Consider the following 19428-nt stretch of genomic DNA (forward strand, 5'->3'; position numbering starts at 1 on the left):
TATTTTCACTAAAACTGCGATAACTTTAAAATTTCAGCGATGACCTATAGATGTTATGGTACCAAAAGTTGCGTCTTTCAATTACAAAAATGTTGATACCCAAACATAATACACGTTGACTTAATTTTTGAAATAAAATTGTCATTTTATGGGAAAATTCATGTTCATTAGAGTGACATTCTGGTTCGATTCTTTAGGTAAAAATAAGTAACTGTGCAAACTTTGAGCCAAATCGGTTAAGATGCAAGGATCGCTTAATATCGTTGAAGTTTGTATGGGAAAAATCGCAAAAATATATGGGGAAAAGCAAACATTTTTAAATTCCTCTAAAAGGTGTTGTTAAAAGTGTCGGATCATTGTCAAGTGTGCGATTCTTATGTATTTTTTTATGAAAAACAACTTTGTCGAAGATTGCAAAACGATCCGAGTTGACCCTGACGAGTTATAAGCATTTTAAAGAAGACGTTTTTGTATAAAAGGATTCTTTTCTCCCTTTTCAACGATTTAAACGACTCTTAAACCTGAACCAATCTCGCTCAAGATTTTCACAGTTACTTATTTTTGGCTAAGGAATCGAAGCTTTGACATTTGAATAAAGAATGTGTTTAAAAATTCATTATACACCTGTCCAGTTGTTTTGCAATCATTAGTTTCCTAAATACCTAAGTATTGGCGAAAATTTATTTTTTTGCAAGAAAAAAAAATTGCGGTGCTGTACATTGGAATTTCATAAGAAATCAAAATGTTTTTAATCCAGCTCAAACATGCTAAATATGATTATCAATGCCGAAATGCGTTTTAGTTTGTTTTCAGTTGGTTTGAATTCTACTTTTATTTAAATTTTGAAGTTTTCTTGAAAAAATATATTTGGACCGTCTTGGGGTCCCACAAGACCCTAGTTAATATTATGAAATTTAGTAAAGTACTTCAAAAGTTTTGCTAAAAAAACGATTTTAGCTAAACTTCTGAAGATTGTAAAAGGGTAGCACGGACGGTAGCACGTCCGTGAGGGTAGTTTTTGTAAGAAACCCCGTCATGCTATATATTGTTAGAAAGGTATTTGAAAGACCAAAAGATTGATGATCTGACAACCCAATCAAAAGTTATGAGCACTTAAGTGATATTTAATCAAAAGACTTTTCCAACGAGCCCAAAAGATTGAAGATCTGACAACCCAATCAGAAGTTATAAGTACTTTAGTGTTTTTAATACACTTTTTTGAGGCCGGCTCTCAGATATTTTGATAAAACAAAGTGTTATTTATTCACTTTTTTGAAGCTGTGTAGTGTATTCACTTTTATGGATGCAAGGAAGGCACCAACCACCTAAAGGTGGATTAAGTAACGTTTTATTTTGAACTCGCCGTCGAATCGGGCGTACAATTTTATTATAGAGCTTTTTCAAGACACCAAGTTTCAATCTCTTCACGTTTTCGAGTTTAAACTGCTGTGTGAATTGGGTCTTAATATTAAGCTTAAATTGCTGATATTATTGTTCACTACGATATGGCTTTTTTCTGAGTATTATGATCCTTTGTACGACCACAAAGGGTGTAAAATGTTTTTTAATCAGTCTTGAAAAAATAACTTCGCAGCCCTTTTTGTTTTTCAGTTTTTCATCATAAAATGTTGAATCTGGACTTTAGTCGCAAAAAATAAAAGAAATAAAGGTAGGTTTGAAGAAAATCCAGGCACATTTATTGTAAACATAAATCCCTCCTTGTTTGCAACAAGAAGGAGGAAAGATTTTTTTTGTCGAAAACAATATTTTCAAACATTTAAAATAAGGACTAACATTTCAAAAGCGTAATATTGAATGTTTGGCCCTTTTGAAATGTTAGTGTTGATTTAATTTATTTGAAAATATTGTTTTCAAAAAGATCCGAAAATTTCACGAATGTATCATATTTTAACGTGTAAATCGGACCATTAGTTGCTGAGATATCGACATTAGAAAATGGTGGGTTGTTTGGGTGAGAATTTTCTCAGAATATGCATAGGTACTAATTTTAAAAAATGAATAACTGCGACTATTTTGAGTTACCTAAAGTTACCTAAAAATGGCTATAACTTGCAAACGGTGCACTTTATCAAAATTTCACTAAAGTACTTTGTGATTGCAAATTTGATTTGCGACAAATATTTCGATTTTTTGAAGAAATCGGTATTGAATCAAATTTTTTTAACTCGGTCAAAGATTTTTTGCTCATTTTGGAAATTTCCGAAATGTTGGCAATTGATGTCCTCTAAAACATATCAGAAAATTAAAAAAATAAAATAGTGTTATTTTGCATATAAAACTCAATTTTTTTACCGAGTATCATTTTTTCCAGTGTAGTCCGTATCCATTCTACAACTTTGCCGAAGACACCAAATCGATCAAAAAATTCCAGATTTTTGAATTTTCACATGTCATTTTGTATGGACAACTGTCAAATTTGTATGGAAAATTATATGAACGAACTAATGATGCAAAATGGCTTCTTTGGGCAGAAGAACATTTTAAAATGTTATTTCCCACTTTTTCTAAGAATATCTATAAAATCAATACAATTTCAGCATTTTAAAGAATATGCAATTCGAGATAATGATGAATTTTGCTTCATAAGACTGTCAAGCATCTTTAGGCCAAGTTTCAGAAGGAGAGAAAAAGTCGGAAATAACATTTTAAAATGGCTGTATTTCGAGAACTACATCAGCAAACCTTCTGAAACTTGGCCCAAAGATACTTGGCAGTCATTTGAAGCAAAATTCATCATTATCTCGAATTGCATATTCTTTGAAATGCTAAAATTGAAAAGTTTGTTTTGGTTTTCTCATCGAAAATCGGATGTAACTTCTTAAAAGGGCTGTTTCTCGAAAACTGCATCAGCGAATGTTTTCATTTTTTTGCACAGAGGTGCACTATAGAGTTATCTACGTGCGCATGTATTGCGTGTACGTACACGAAAAAGATTGAGGTTAAATTTTGTACCAGCCAGCAAAACAAATGGCGTGCTAGTGTGCGTGAGAGCGGGCTTAGATAGCTCTATGGTGTAAGGAATCGATAGACCCCAAAAACTCTGATTGCATATTTTTCCAAAATAACGGTATTTTGAGCACCGGGTTTTCACTACTACACTTGCAAGCGTAACGTCACACGTCGTAAAATGACCTGTCACTTTTTGTGGATGGGTTATGTGTGTAAACAAAGTGAAATAAATGATTTTAAGTGGTGCTAACTAGGAAATTCACAAACAATCATCAACAGATTGATTTAAAAAAAAAGAAATTCGGAAGCGATTTTCTTTTGCGTGATACGTCTTCTCTCTGTTTTGCGTGTTAAGAAAGTTTGCAAGCGAAAAAGATTTGTTTGCGATTATTCCATCCCTGATTCCTAGTAAAATGTGTGTATTAACTTGTGGCATTTATTGGACATTTCACATTTTTAATTACTAGAAAAGTCACCAACAAATACTCATCTTGATTATTATTCCACTCTTGCGGTTGTGAACCAAATTGGGTAACTTTTTAGCAGAAATAAAAAGAAATTTAAGACCACTAATCAAATATAAAAAATTGCGATTTGTCATTTCAAAACTTTCACTCCGGATAATCGAATCATGAAAATTTTATATGGGTCGTCGACCTCAAAAAAGTTGAAGCGTTTCTGACCTGGAAATATGTAACCAAAGTTCGTGACCAATATGGCGGTGGTAAATGATTGAGAATATGTAGTTTGATTCTTAACATCAGTTGACGCTCGGACACTGAAGCGACCGCAAGTGCTTTAGACTGTGCTCCGGCATCAGCGTTGCTTTGTCACACGTTTGTGACCTAACCTCTTTTTTCTAAACGGAATTTACTACGGAAACAAAAATGGACAAAACCAGGAAGAACACGTTGAAAATAGTTTTCGGGACCGCGGCCAAGATACCACAGCACATGGACGTATTGCGATTTGTTGGAGGAACGTTGAAGATATCAGCAGCCAGCGTACATTCGATCTACAAGGACGAAAACGAACAACAGTTTTACATCAAGTTCATTGATGACGCCGCGTTCAACCTGTTCACCGCCACCATCGAAGAGCAGTACACCTTCGAGTACATCGACCTCAGCACCTCCGTCGTTCGCCTGGATGTGGCCAGTAGCCTGTTCCGGTACGTGCGAATCTTCAACCTGCCGCCCGAAATAGAAGATAAAGACATTGCCACGGTTTTGGGACAGTTCGGCGTGATCAGGCAACATGTTCGAGAGAAATACCCGGCGGCGTACGGATTTTCCGTGTACAGCGGCGTAAGAGGTGTGCATATGGAGATTTCCAAGGAAATACCAGCGAATCTGTTCATCGGCCACTACAAGGCGCGGCTCTATTATGAGGGCCTTAAAAATAAATGTTTTTACTGCAAAGGGGAAGGTCACCTGAAGGCCACCTGCCCCAAGCTAGCCAGTAACAAAGCGCAGCAAAATGGCGGACAGTACAGCCATGTGCTCGCAAATGCGATCATCGGGTCGGGAACAAAGCAGGACGTTCCATCGCTAAACATGACGTTACTGCCAGTGCCGCCGTACAGAGGTGCTGGATGCAAGGACGGTGGACCCGAGCGACCGCCGATTGTAGCCGAACAACAGACCAGCACGAGCGCAGCTGACACGAGCGCAGCTGACACGAGCGCGGCTGGCACGAGCGCAGCCGATGCGTGCGTAGCTAGCACGAGTTTCGCGGCTACAGGCGCTGCCGAGACGAACACGCTTCAGGATCGCAGCGTTTCCAACATTACGATCCTGAGCGACAACACGATGGATCAAGGGGATGGAGAGGGAATGGAGTCGTATCCGGACATCTCGTCTGACGAAGCGAACTCGCCCTTCACGTTGGTTGACCGATCGAAGCAGAAAAAACCGCAGCTGACCATCCCGAACGAAGACACGAGCAAGCTGGACAGCCCGATCGATGCGATCGGTGATCGGTCACGAGGATCGACCCGAACGCCTGATACGGAGAGAGGATCCAGATCTCGCAGCCAGCGAAGGCCGGGTCGGCCACGTAAGTAGACGACGATAACTCGGTACGATAATATCACTAAGACATTCAACGTCAGGGTGTGGAAGGGATGTTCAAAAAATGTTTCTATCCGTCGGTTTCGCGAAATTTTATTCATTCTTTTGCAATTTGTTCTAATTCATTCATATTTCTCTAATGGCTCTCATACGTAATATCGCTACAATCAATCTTAATGCTATTTGCTCTACGGTGAAAAAACTTCTATTGCGAGACTTTGTTTGGAACAACGATTTGGATATTATATTCATGCAAGAAGTTGCATTTGAAAATTTCTCATTTATCAATTCTCACAAAGCTCTGATCAACATAAGTCCTGATGGAAAAGGTACGGGAGTGCTTTTACGCAACAATATTGAGTATTCTGATCTTATAATGAACACCAACGGAAGGATAACATCGCTATGTATCGACAATTTGAATTTTATCAACATTTATGCACATTCAGGAAGTGGTTTTAAGAAAGAACGAGACCAATTATTTACAGTTGACACACTGATTCACTTCAAGGAAGGTAGGGAGAATATTATGCTCGGCGATTTTAATTGTATTATTCACACAGAAGATTCAAACAGTGCTGTGAAAAATATATCTACGGGATTGAAAAACTTGATTTCATCAATGGATTTTATCGATGTTGAAAAGAAAATTAAGGGAAACGATACATTTTTCACCTTTTACCGTAACGGATCAAAGTCACGTTTGGATAGAATTTATGCTTCCAAATATTTTTGTGATTCTGTAACAAAAATTGAAACCAAACCAACAGCCTTCTCTGACCACCATTGCGTTTTTGCAAAATATAAAGTTTTAGATTTATCAAATGTTTCTTACTTGGGAAGGGGATACTGGAAATTAAATTCATCTCTATTGAACGATGATGAAATAAACTCAAAATTTAGCAGTCTGTATAGAGATTTGCAAAAAAGAAACTCTCATAGTGATATTAATTTTTGGTGGAATTCAGTATTTAAAGCGAGTGTTAAGAAATTTTACAAGAATGAAAGTTATTTGTTCAATCAGCAGTTTAATCGAGAGAAGAATTTTTACTATGTTTGTTTAAATGAACTATTTGATTTACAGAAATCTGGTGCAGAAGTCACATCGGATCTGGAAATAGTCAAATCAAAATTGATGGAAATTGAGAATAGACGAATAAATTTATGCAATTACAAACTCAAAGCAAATACACTGTTATCTGACGAAAAATTAGGCTTGTTCCAAATCTCTACGAAAATTACTCGTAGCATGACTTCTAACGTTATGAAATTAAGAATAAATGGGGAAATTACATCCGACACAACGAAATTAAAAAAATATATATTTGATCACTATCAATGCAATTTTCAAAAGCAGCTAAATTCTGATATAGAGTACGAAAACGTTTTAAAATTCATTAAAACTAGTCTAGACAACGATGATCATCAAGCTCTTCTTAAACCTATTGAAGAGGGAGAGTTACTATTGGTTATAAAAACAGCATCAAAACGAACTAGCCCCGGACCCGATGGACTTTGTTATAATTTTTATCTAAACCACTTTGAACTTTTGAAAATTGACCTTTTAAATTTATTTAATTCGTATCTAATCCATGGTGCTTATCCACCGGCCAGTTTTTCTGCAGGTATTATTACACTCATCCCGAAGAAAGGAGATAATTATGATTTATCCAACAAACGACCAATTAGCATGTTAAATACAGATAGTAAATTATTTACAAAAATTTTATGGAATAGAATACAGCCACTGTTAGATAAACTTATCGGGCCTGGCCAAGCAGCTTGTGTCTCCGATCGTTCGTGCGTTGACAATCTCCGCACATTTCGAAATATTCTCATTAAAGCAAACGCATCAAAAAAATTCAAAGGAATTCTCATGAGCCTTGATCTAGAAAAAGCTTTTGATCGGGTTGATCACGACTTCCTATGGGCCGTCTTGACGAAATTTAACTTCCCAGCTAGTTTTATAAATTGTTTAAAAAAGTTATATAAAAATGCAACTTCACAAATTTTGTTTAATGGGTTTCTCACTTCAGCAATTCGTATCTTAAGTTCAGTAAGGCAAGGATGTCCATTAAGCATGGCATTATTTGCCCTTTACATTGAACCACTCATCAGAATGTTATATGAAAATATTTTTGGTTGTCTCATTGCTAACAATTTTGTGAAGGTTGTTGCATATGCAGATGATCTGAATATTTTAGTAAGAAACAATCACGAGTTTGATACTGTCTTGCAGTTGGTGAGTTATTTTAGCATATACTCTAAAATAAAACTCAATTTTGCAAAATCTCAGTATCTTCGTTTTAATGGTTGCTTATCTGGTCCACATCAAATTAAAGAAGTGGAGTCTCTAAATGTTTTAGGAGTTTTAATTTGCCAAAATTTCAATAAATTAGTTGAAATTAACTATGATAGTTATTTGAACAAATTGAAATACACATTAAATTTACATCATAAACGTATTTTAAATCTTTTTCAGAAAGCGTGGTTGTTGAACACTTACGTTCTGTCCAAAATTTGGTATATTTGTCAAATATTTCCTCCAAATAATAAACATTTAGCAGCGATAAAATCAATCTGCGGACAGTTTATTTGGCAAGGCTTTATCTTTAAGGTTCCTAGAAATGAATTGTATTTACCGGTTATTAAAGGTGGTCTCGCTCTGACAGATGTAGAATCAAAAGCAAAGTCTCTTTTTATTAAAAACATTCTTTATAGTAACGCTGATGGAAACGCACCTTTGGACAACTTTATGTTAGGACAAATCAATAATTGTACTTTAACTAGAAATATGCGAGAATGGATCGTAAAAGCTGATGAACTCAAACTTGAAAGCCATTTAAACAGCAGCAAAAAAATTTATGATTTTTTCATTCACAATTTAAACATCAAATGTAAAACAATGGAGGACATGCCTAATTTAATGTGGTCAAATTTGTTAAACAATTTAGATTCAAACTTTTTAAATTCAAATTGTAAAACCGTACTGTTTTGCATCTTCAAGGACATAGTTTTAAACAAAAAGAAATTGCATTTATACGGAATAAGAGGGACGGACTCGGAGTTTTGTGAGAATTGCGGTTTAGTAGAATCAGTTAGTCACTTAATAAAATATTGTCAAACATCCGAAGACATTTGGAGATGGTTAAAAAATATTCTGAACAATAGACTCAAAATTTTAGTAAAAGATCCTGATGAGCTTCTATCATTGAGTATCGGTGATAGGGACTTTAAATACAAAGCAGCACTTTGGCTGACTGTGCAAACGATAGTTTATAATTTAGAAAAACGAGGTTCTGGGGATTTGAATGAATTTAAACAAAGCATAAGAATCGTTCGTTTTAATAATAAAGCTATTTTTGAGCGCCATTTTAAGCATTTTTTGAACATCTTCTAGAAATATCCAAAGTTAAATTATCTCTACCGAGCTTATTTGTCGTCTTATTTGCAAGTGGTGAAATGTAAATTCAAGAAAAATGTTGTGAAATAAAGTGTTAAAAAAAAAAAAAAAAAAAAAAAAAAAAAAAAAAAAAAAAAAAAAAAAAAAAAAAAAAAAAAAAAAAAAAAAAAAAAAAAAAAAAAAAAAAAAAAAACATAATTTCAAAAATTAATCCAAAAAAGTTCAGAAAACGTTTTCCTAATCTGCCACGATTAAGCCCGACACTGATTAAACCCACTCAGAGACGCCGGTCTCGCGTAATTTCCACTTATTTTAAAACCAAGTCCTCCTGACTCGTAATCAAACTGTAACGTAACACCAGATAAGACTCTGTGTGTATGTTGAGCCCAGATGTTACGCTACACCACATCTCTGAAGTATTCAAGCGATGACTGGACCTGCTGCACTACGTGGTACTCACACTTACGTTAAGTGGGTATTGCACAAAAGTTGCACTTGACCTTGCAATTAACTAGCGTGTTCTAGTTATTCAGACGACATGCGACACCACCACATGCTACACTGCACTCGGATTAATTGATTGCTTGTTTTTTTGCTGCCCACATGCTTCAAGAATCGCACCCTGACGTATTTTAAGTTTAGTGCTCCAGACAAGTCACAGACATTGAACATTAAACATTCCAACGTTGACAGAAAAAAAGTGAAGACTTACTCTTGCTGCGGCATGTTGACGGCTGCGTTCGACTTTCTTGAGGAAAAACTTCGGACCGTTCCGGTCTTCGGACACTACTCGACTAATTCTGGCCAACCACTTTGGCTCCTCACGCAGAGCAGGTCTCTTATCAGCGGTGTTGTTCCGAACTTGCTCCGATTTCCCGCCTGTGAGTTTTGTCCTTATCGAAATGAGAGCAACTTGAGCGCGGCACTCTCTCTCTCTCCCCCTCTATTATCAATCGACTGATACGAGAATCTCTGTGACTTTGATTCCTAACCTCAAATTTCACTTTCAGGAAAGTCTACTTTATCGACACGCACCAGCCTTCTTCACGCGCGCGTTCCTTCTCTCCGTACGTTCTAGAACACTAGAACAGTTCTAGTTCTCAACGTGATACGCGTTCTTGGCGCGGACTCCCGACTGAGCCGATTGTACCGAGCGGACTGAAGTTGCGTCGGCCGCGCGGCGAATCTCTTATACCGGCCGTGATGTCAGCAGCCTCGGCAGCCAGGATAAGTGAATCGAGAACTCTCGTTTGGCTTCTTGGAGAGGAGGTAGGATGAAATGAAGCACTGCTGCTGCAGCATCAGAAGGTTTCAGGCAGCAGCAGTACGAGCAGAACATGTTATGACTGGCAGCACCGGCTATTCGCGAGCATGGAGGAGGAGGGGTGTTCAAGAATTAAATCTTGAAGGTTAAAGTTGGAAAAAGGTTGAATCTTAAATGTTGCAAAAATAGGAGGCTTTCCCCTAAATTGTTTTGCAAAGTTCTTAACCACTATAAAAGATCAGATCTTCTCATTTTGCTAAATACTCTCAGACGATTAATGATGTAGTATCCCTCACGTAATGCTGATCATCATTCTATACATCATAATGATCAAGCAAATTTGTTTTTTTTTTTTGCGCGGAATGAGCTCCCTGTTCTTAATTGTTTCGAGCTTGGTCCGAAAATGTCCCAACTTAACAATAAAACCTTTATAACTTTTTTCCCTTATTTCCAATTACTTTGCGTGCTTCAGGAAAAATGTTCCCCGCATCATTTCTCATAAGAAATGATATGATCTGAACCATAAATTATGTCCATGTGGGCTTATAGCAATAATAAATTGAAATAGGCAAAAATTCGTCACCTAGGAAAAAATACTAATTTTTGATTTATTGTAATCGATTTACTAAAAACGACAACTTTTGAGCCAAAGTGCGCGAAACATTTTCATTGAAAAGATCAGAAAATTTCGATTTGAATTCTTTGCTAGACTGTATCTCAGAAGTTTCAGATTAAAATTTATAGAATATTTTCTGAGCTTTCCAAAAATATGTTTAAAGAGTTGTTTTTCAGAAAATATTTTTATACACTCAAATAAAAAATGAATGCATATAGTAGCTATAACTTGAAAGCGGAAAACATTATCACAATAAAAATAAAGTATTCTTCGATTGCAAAATAATATTCGCTTAACAACATGATGTTCAATATGTTGTTGTCCAGATTTTCGATATTTTCTTTTTTTTAACATTATGTTTTTAAAAAAATTCCATTTCCTAAACAAGATTTTGCACCATCATGCACTATAATTCAGGAGATGTCTTTTAGAGTCCGCTAAAGCATATAAAAAATTATGAAAATTAAAAATACATGTTTTGGGAATTCAAGTATTAAGCCGCTGCGAATATTTTTAAAAGTTTATGTCCCCTTCGAAATTGATCGAAAATAAAAAAAAAACTTTACAACAATTATTGACAACAGATGTCTAATCAACTGAAATAAACTGAAATGCATTTTCTGCATTGATATTTAGCATCATTATTGGGCTAAAACATATTTTCTTTGATACGTAGATATTTCGGAAACTAATGGTTTTAAAACAACCGAACCGGTGTATATTTAAGGCTGTCAACTGTACGGATTTTTTTCCTTACCATACGGATTTTTGACCCTCTTCGCGGATTTTTAACAGGCCGGGTTTTTGTAAGGAATTCTTCGCATAACTATTTAAGTATGAATTGCTTTTTTGATTTGGTCAAAGCATTTGTTAACTTGTCATTTTTATTTAACTGTGAGTTTGATTTAAAAAGGGAGAGTTTTCCGAGTTTTCCTCAACTCAGACATGATTATCAGTTTTCTTTCAAAAAAGTCCTATAAACTATTGTATTTCATATGTTGATAGGACCTTCAACCCGCTACAACCCAACCCCACCTTTAGACGGGTTTCGATTTAAAAAAACGCCAAAAATCATTTTTCAACCAATTTTTGATCTTTAAAAAGCATTGGAAAGAACAACTCTTAAAATTTTAAAAAATGTATGTGTTGAATATTTTACTTGTTTTATGTGACTTTGTCAATGTTTTTAAAAATGACATTTTTTTACTAGTCAACTTTGGCTGTGTTTTTTACTATTATTTACTATATTTTAAGTTAAAAGAAATATGCAGTAATTTTTCTAGTGTCCCAGACTATAACTCTACGCATTTTTTACGACTTAAATGATAATGGTGCCATTTTCTATCCAAAAATTTTAAAAACAGGCAAAAAATTGAAAAAGTGACTGTAAAAACATGAAAAAATTAGGCTTTGTTTGTGAAAACCTTTGAATATTCGAATTAACAAATCTAGAGTTTTTTTTTAATGATCCGAACTCGAATCGAACTTCAGTTAATCGAAACATTGGATAATCGAGTCTGGTGTGTATAATGAATTTGCTAATATTTTAGAACCTTTCTTCAAGCAATAATTTGACATTTTTTCTTTTATTTAATATGGTACTACTGTACCTGACCCTCTCCGATTTCAATGAAACTTTGTAGACATGTTATCCTGGGCGTATATAAGCCATTGTTGTGTATATGGAGCCACTTTTACTTGAAAATAACATTTGAGAAGGGCGTAAGTTATTTTTAATATTTTTGTATTTTGTAATTTAAATATTACTGTATCTCGAAGCCGTTACATCGTATTGGACGGGCTTTCTGAAAAAAAAAAATACACTGAAACAAAAATACGCGCCACTTTCATGATATTTACTTTTAAAAGTAAAATTTGAAGGTGATGTCACGATTTTTTTCGTTCAACATTTTTTAGGAAATAGCCTAAGATGTTACAAATAGGCTCACGAAAAATGCAGGATGGTATGCCTCTCTTAAAAAAATAGAAAAATCATTTACTAAGATTGTGTTTTTGAAAATTTTATCGTTTAAAAAAAACAGTTTTGGTAAATGGTTTTTGTATTTTGTAGGAGAGACATACCCTCCTGCAATTTTCGTGAGTCTTTTGTAACATCTTAGGCTATTTCTTCAAAAAATTAGAACGAAAAAAAACTTTCATACTTAAAAATAAAAAAAAAAAACTCATAAAAATGGCGCGTATTTTATTCCAATGTATTTTTTTCAGAAAGCCCGCCCAATTTCCTACATTTTTGTCTTTGACCACTTTTTGGTACGATGCAACGGCTTCGAGATACAGTAATATTTAAATTGCAAAATACAAAAATATTTAAATAAAAGTGGCTCCATATACACAAAAATGGTTTATATAGGCCCAGGATAACATGTCTACAAAGTTTCATTGAAATCGGAGAGGGTCAGGTACAGTAGTACCAGAAAAATTCCCGATTGAGCTGGAATTGCTCGTATAAGATACGTTTTCAGTGGTATAGTTTATTTGTTTTCTTGTGAATTATTTGAAATGTTTCGTAAAAAGACAAAATTTATTTTGCCTGTAACTACTTTGCAAAAACTTCGAATGATAGATGTTTGCTATCCAATATGTGACCTACTTACTCAAGCAGGTGTACAAATAGGCTCATATAATGATCAATGTAGCTGTTTTCTATTTGCAATGAGTGTTCAGTATACTGAAATTTTCTGAATATTTTCTTTTACAGTCCAGTCTCTATAATCCAAAGTTTCTTGCAAAAATTCCATCTCGGATAATCGAATCAGGATTTTTTTTTGTCCAATTAACCAAATTTTAAGTTTTTGCTCTTTGGGTGTTTTTGAAACCGCCTTGAGTCAGGGGTTTAAAAACACACCCAAAAAGCAAAAACTAAAAATTTGGTTTATTGGACCTTTTAAAAACAAAAACTCCAGATTTGGTAATTTAATATACTTTTTAAAGACCTTGGGATAATTCTGAAATCTGAAAACGTTTTAATAATTTAGTAAAATAACATTTAAATTTAATACGGAATTCTTATTTTTATTTGCTGTAAATAAATCCTGAAATAATGTGATTATCAAACTAAATACTGACCATCCCCACTACCAGGTCATATCATGAATCAAGTCACATATAAATTAAAACAAGAACATGTGAGCACGTCGTTGAGCTCTCGCAAAAAATACACACATACACTCACTTACACACAGCGCCATTCTCACTAGCGAGAACCACTTATTTTAAGGTAGACTTGTTTTGTTGACAAGCCACGAACGAAAGCCACCGCACAACACGCGAGAAAGAATGGAAAAGGAAAACAACAACAACAACAAACAAGCAAAAATAAAATTTACTACTGCGGCACGATCTCAGAATCACGACGACGACGACGACGCCGACTACGATTGACGGCCGTTAGCACAAGCTGTTGAAATTTGCGCGCTCACGCTCGTTTGTATTGGTGCTAGCGACGGCGACTTTTTTTTTCGCGTGTGTTTTGATTCTGGAGACAGATTCGAACGTAAGAATATGCAAAAAAAGAGAATGAATTAAAAAAAGAAGCCATTTCTAGTCTGCTTCCGGCTTTGTTTGACGATGTTTCGAAGAATGCATAATGAATTTCCTCTCAAAATCGTGACAAAAGCGGAAGACGATTTGATAAAAATAGCAAATGTTATTCAATTTTGAAGTTTTCGAGTCAAAGAACTAATAAAAATGCTAAGTTTTGTGCAAATCGATGAAACAACGCCATCTTTTGAGCGCTTGAGCAACTAAGCAAGCTATGAAATCATGTTTTTTTGTCAAATGGGTCAAAAGGGAAATGTAAACAAACATTCCACCCTGCTAACGTCAGTTGATGTTTTCACTTCGTGTTTGTTTACACTTCGTGAGTCATGAGTCAATTTACATATTTTTGCTAGATTTATGATTAGAAGAAACAAAAACAACTTTGTTTACGTTTTAAATGTTAATTTAACGTTCCTGGTCACATGACAACAGATGCCAACCTCCCAGGTGACCACCTCATCCCCAAGAATGTCGTCTTTCAGCCCTCCAACTTATCTGTAATGACTGTTTTGGACCAGACTTCGTCTGCGTTGCCGATGTTGTTTTTGTTTACGTTTTTCTGTCCGCAACACGGCTAGTCGTCGTCCTTTCCAAGGCCATCCACTTAAGGCTTCGGCGCCAGAGCCGCGGGACGCGTCGGCCACGTCGGAGACTGGTTTATGGCCAGCCTTGCCCTAGCAGAAATGTGGACTCTCGGCGCAAATTTGCGATATTTTCTCGTTGGCGTAGGTCAGCTTCAAGTGTTTAAGGGGTGAGCTAAATAATAAATTTAGAATTCCGCAGATAAACAGACTCAAAACTTAATTTTTGACAGCTCACTACCGCCATCTAGCTGTCAAACGCCAAACGTCACACACCCAAAAATCGAAAGTGGTGAGTTTCCAGCGTGCGCTCGTGCGGTGAATTCACACGCAAGGTGATAATTTTCACAAATTGACCCATCACGTGTCATCCGTTTGGCCTTTTGTTTACATTTTTTAACTCGCACGCTTCAGCAATCACCAAAACCGATCTCAATCCGTGCTAACGTCATTCAGGTTCCGCGTTTTCCAAAACTCACCACGACCTGCCGGAGCGAAACGATGGGAAATTTAATCGCCCTAACCTTAACATTCGAGCGGCGACCTTCAAAAGCGTTTCACGCTTGAAGAAGTGGAGCCAGACGGGGAAATTCCGGTGGCCGAGGAGGAGGTAATTGTTCGATGTAGTGTACCGCGGTCAGACCGGGGGCTTCCGATGGTGACCTTTTCGGTAATTGGGGTGAGAACAGTGCGTTTTTGAGCGAGGTGAGAACATGGAAAAGGTGATTTTTTTTGAAAGGAGGAAGTGTTGGTATTCCTAGGTCGGAGAAATTTGTGTAGAGTAAGAACATTACAGAAAACAGTCAAAATTGTCAAAATTGTCAAAATTGTCAAAATTGTCAAAATTGTCAAAATTGTCAAAATTGTCAAAATTGTCAAAATTGTCAAAATTGTCAAAATTGTCAAAATTGTCAAAATTGTCAAAATTGTCAAAATTGTCAAAATTGTCAAAATTGTCAAAATTGTCAAAATTGTCAAAATTGTCAAAATTGTCAAAATTGTCAAAATTGTCAAAATTGTCAAAATTGTCAAAATTGTCAAAATTGTCAAAATTGTCAAAATTGTCAAAATTGTCAAAATTGTCAAAATTGTCAAAATTGTCAAAATTGTCAAAATTGTCAAAATTGTCAAAATTGTCAAAATTGTCAAAATTGTCAAAATTGTCAAAATTGTCAAAATTGTCAAAATTGTCAAAATTGTCAAAATTGTCAAAATTGTCAAAATTGTCAAAATTGTCAAAATTGTCAAAATTGTCAAAATTGTCAAAATTGTCAAAATTGTCAAAATTGTCAAAATTTTCAAAATTGTTAAAATTGTCAAAATTGTCAAAATTGTCAAAATTGTCAAAATTGTCAAAATTGTCAATAATTGCAATTGGAGAAGGTTCTAGAGGTGTTGTGGACACTCTTGGGCATAGGTTTGTGGTGGGGTTTTTGAGCTCAAAAACCCCACCACAAACCTCTGCCCAAGAGTGTCGACAACACCTCTAGAACCTTCTCCAATTGCAGCGCAACCTTGCATCAGTTCACCGTGTCACTTTCCGCTCATGATCGTGAACTCGGAAACATTCTAGAAGTCTAAACTCGGCCACACGTCTAAGGTCCACTTAGAACGAGCCCACTAATCACCACCTTTCGTGCAAGTGGACAGTGTTGGAACGTGGAACCATCTAGATCTTGGAGAGTTGGTGGAAGTCCGGCTGATAACCGGTTTGCTTCGTCGTTGCAGCTCGCAACGCATCGATGTCAAGTGCAACCTCCTCGCGGTTCACTACACTGTCACAGATTGATGGAGGTGGAACCTCCATTTCTTATGTTTACCTTTTCTCTACAGTTTTTTGACAAGTTTGTAAACCAAATTTATTTTTCCTGCAGTTGAATACCACCTTAACAGATGTCGACCACTCTTCACCTAACGCCATCTAGTTGTGAACGCGCGAATCAGTTTCAAGCAACTGTCAAGCGCGTATAAATGAGCTGTGGTGAATTCAAAATTGCCGTGGTGAGTGTCCGATCATTCAAAATGTCAAATTAATGATTGACAGATTTTGAAAGAGATTTATGTCTGTTTGTCTGTGGTCCAACTATCTCTGTCAACACTGTCGATCGGACATCGACCAATCCGGTAAAAGGTGTTCTGTTGATTCAGCTGTGGACCTTATTTAAGGTCACTTTGACAGTTCAAAAGCACAGTACGCCCCCGTTTGTTTGACCTTTGTCCAACTATCGAAGTTTCACGGTGACGCTAGAATTCTCTTCTGCTCAGCGCAAACAATTTACGTAAATCAAATCTTCATCTCAACTGGAGAGAATCACTTTGCGTCGCTGTCACAACAACAAATTACTCAATTTGCGGCGGATGACAGCGCGGCAATCTACTCCAATAAATGTTGGTTTATTTTGCGTGAGAAAACAGCACTAACCTCACAAAATCGAGCCGCCTTGAAAAAAAAAGAAGTAGAAATATGGAAAGAGAGGAGAGACTTTGTTTACAAACACAATATTTGACAAACAACAAGTGCACGACACCGGCAGCTGCCGGCGGCTGTCAACGCTGTGGAGGTTAAAAGCAAATCGCTCGAGTGACGTTTATTTGTGTGTGTTTGTGAATATTTGCTAATTCGATTAGCACGTGCTGCCTGTGGTGCCGTTGTTACTATTGGAAGTAGTTATACCGGCAAAAAAAATGTGGTGGTGTATGTTTTCAGTAATTTATCAGCTCTGATGATTGTTTCTCACGAGAAGGATGCGATGATATTTATTAACCTTAATTGCTGGGAAGCAATTACTGAGATGTTAGAACTCACATCATCACTGTTGTTGAGAAACGCGTAATTTATTGTTTTGGTTCACGTGACTGGTAACGAACGTTTTTCTTAAATTCCTTGTTTCATTTTTGTTGATATAATCATAACAAATCAGAACAGTTATCAATCACTCACTCGTTCACTCACTCGCTCACTCACTCCTTAACCTTCCTTTTTCACCATCAACAGAAATCTCAAAACTTCGAGGTCATCGAAATGATCCGAAGTCTCAGAAAACCATATCTCTTAGCTGTAGTTATGTCCCAGTTCAACTCAACTGACAGTTACTCTCAACCGGTAAAGACTGGGCCACATAAACCTCGCCGAGAAACCACAAAAAGTAATGTAAATTTAATGTTCGCGTTGGCCTATTCCTTCAGAACATATGTTTGCACTTTTAAAAAGATTTAAGTGTCAATTTTTTACGACGAAACACCGTTCGTGGATGCGCCCTTGGCATAACCTAACCTCAAACGATGTCAACCTTAAGCTTCGAAGCCGAAAAGCTTATTTGAATCAAAAGTAACTACACTGAAAAAAGAAACCCGACAAACTCTCTGTAGTTGTGTGTCCAATTAATAATGCTGTGGCGAAACCAATGTGGAAGTACCCTCCGCTAATTACCTCAAGCCGGACGGCGTCTCTGTTTAGAAAGGCTTCAAAAACGAATTCGGAAAAAAGCTTCAAGTTCAAGCTGCGCGATATTGACCATCACGCGCAGTGGCCAGGAGGAGGTCACTCTTGAGGAACAAACACGTGGTGAAGTACGGCGAGTTTCTCGCTTGTCGTGGCGCGCTAGTCACTTGAGGGGAGGGTTCGGGAAATGCTTGACGAATATTAATTGTCAAAATTGTCGAAATTGTCAAAATTGTCAAAATTGTCAAAATTGTCAAAATTGTCAAAATTGTCAAAATTGTCAAAATTGTCAAAATTGTCAAAATTGTCAAAATTGTCAAAATTGTCAAAATTGTCAAAATTGTCAAAATTGTCAAAATTGTCAAAATTGTCAAAATTGTCAAAATTGTCAAAATTGTCAAAATTGTCAAAATTGTCAAAACTGTCAAAATTGTCAAAATTGTCAAAATTGTCAAAATTGTCAAAATTGTCAAAATTGTCAAAATTGTCAAAATTGTCAAAATTTTCAAAATTGTCAAAATTGTCAAAATTGTCAAAATTGTCAAAATTGTCAAAATTGTCAAAATTGTCAAAATTGTCAAAATTGTCAAAATTGTCAAAATTGTCAAAATTGTCAAAATTGTCAAAATTGTCAAAATTGTCAAAACTGTCAAAATTGTCAAAATTGTCAAAATTGTCAAAATTGTCAAAATTGTCAAAATTGTCAAAATTGTCAAAATTGTCAAAATTGTCAAAATTGTCAAAATTGTCAAAATTGTCAAAATTGTCAAAATTGTCAAAATTGTCAAAATTGTCAAAATTGTCAAAATTGTCAAAATTGTCAAAATTGTCAAAATTGTCAAAATTGTCAAAATTGTCAAAATTGTCAAAATTGTCAAAATTGTCAAAATTGTCAAAATTGTCAAAATTGTCAAAATTGTCAAAATTGTCAAAATTGTCAAAATTGTCAAAATTGTCAAAATTGTCGAAATTGTCAAAATTGTCAAAATTGTCAAAATTGTCAAAATTGTCAAAATTGTCAAAATTGTCAAAATTGTCAAAATTGTCAAAATTGTCAAAATTGTCAAAATTGTCAAAATTGTCAAAATTGTCAAAATTGTCAAAATTGTCAAAATTGTCAAAATTGTCAATATTGTCAAAATTGTCAAAATTGTCAAAATTGTCAAAATTGTCAAAATTGTCAAAATTGTCAAAATTGTCAAAATTGTCAAAATTGTCAAAATTGTCAAATTGTCAAAATTGTCAAAATTGTCAAAATTGTCAAAATTGTCAAAATTGTCAAAATTGTCAAAATTGTCAAAATTGTCAAAATTGTCAAAATTGTCAAAATTGTCAAAATTGTCAAAATTGTCAAAATTGTCAAAATTGTCAAAATTGTCAAAATTGTCAAAATTGTCAAAATTGTCAAAATTGTCAAAATTGTCAAAATTGTCAAAATTGTCAAAATTGTCAAAATTGTCAAAATTGTCAAAATTGTCAAAATTGTCAAAATTGTCAAAATTGTCAAAATTGTCAAAAT

At 35.3% G+C, this 19428-nt stretch overlaps 1 protein-coding gene across 6 annotated transcripts in view; it reads right to left on the minus strand.

Annotated features, from left to right (window-relative positions):
• Window positions 1–19428, minus strand: part of LOC120421420 (short-chain dehydrogenase/reductase family 16C member 6) — a 40053-nt gene that overhangs the window by 11798 nt on the left and 8827 nt on the right. Inside the window, exon 1 of one of the 6 annotated variants that reach the window (XM_039584633.2) lies at window positions 9158–9634. The exons of 4 other annotated variants lie outside the window; for them this stretch is intronic. In XM_039584633.2, coding sequence (XP_039440567.1) covers window positions 9158–9171 — 14 coding nt within the window. In that variant the 5' untranslated portion in view covers window positions 9172–9634. Of the gene's footprint in view, window positions 1–9157; window positions 9635–19428 lie in introns of those variants that run through there. One more of the 6 variants, XM_039584632.2, reaches the window with a different exon arrangement.

The sequence above is a fragment of the Culex pipiens genome, chromosome 1, assembly GCF_016801865.2.
Source record: "Culex pipiens pallens isolate TS chromosome 1, TS_CPP_V2, whole genome shotgun sequence".
NCBI lineage: Eukaryota > Metazoa > Arthropoda > Insecta > Diptera > Culicidae > Culex > Culex pipiens.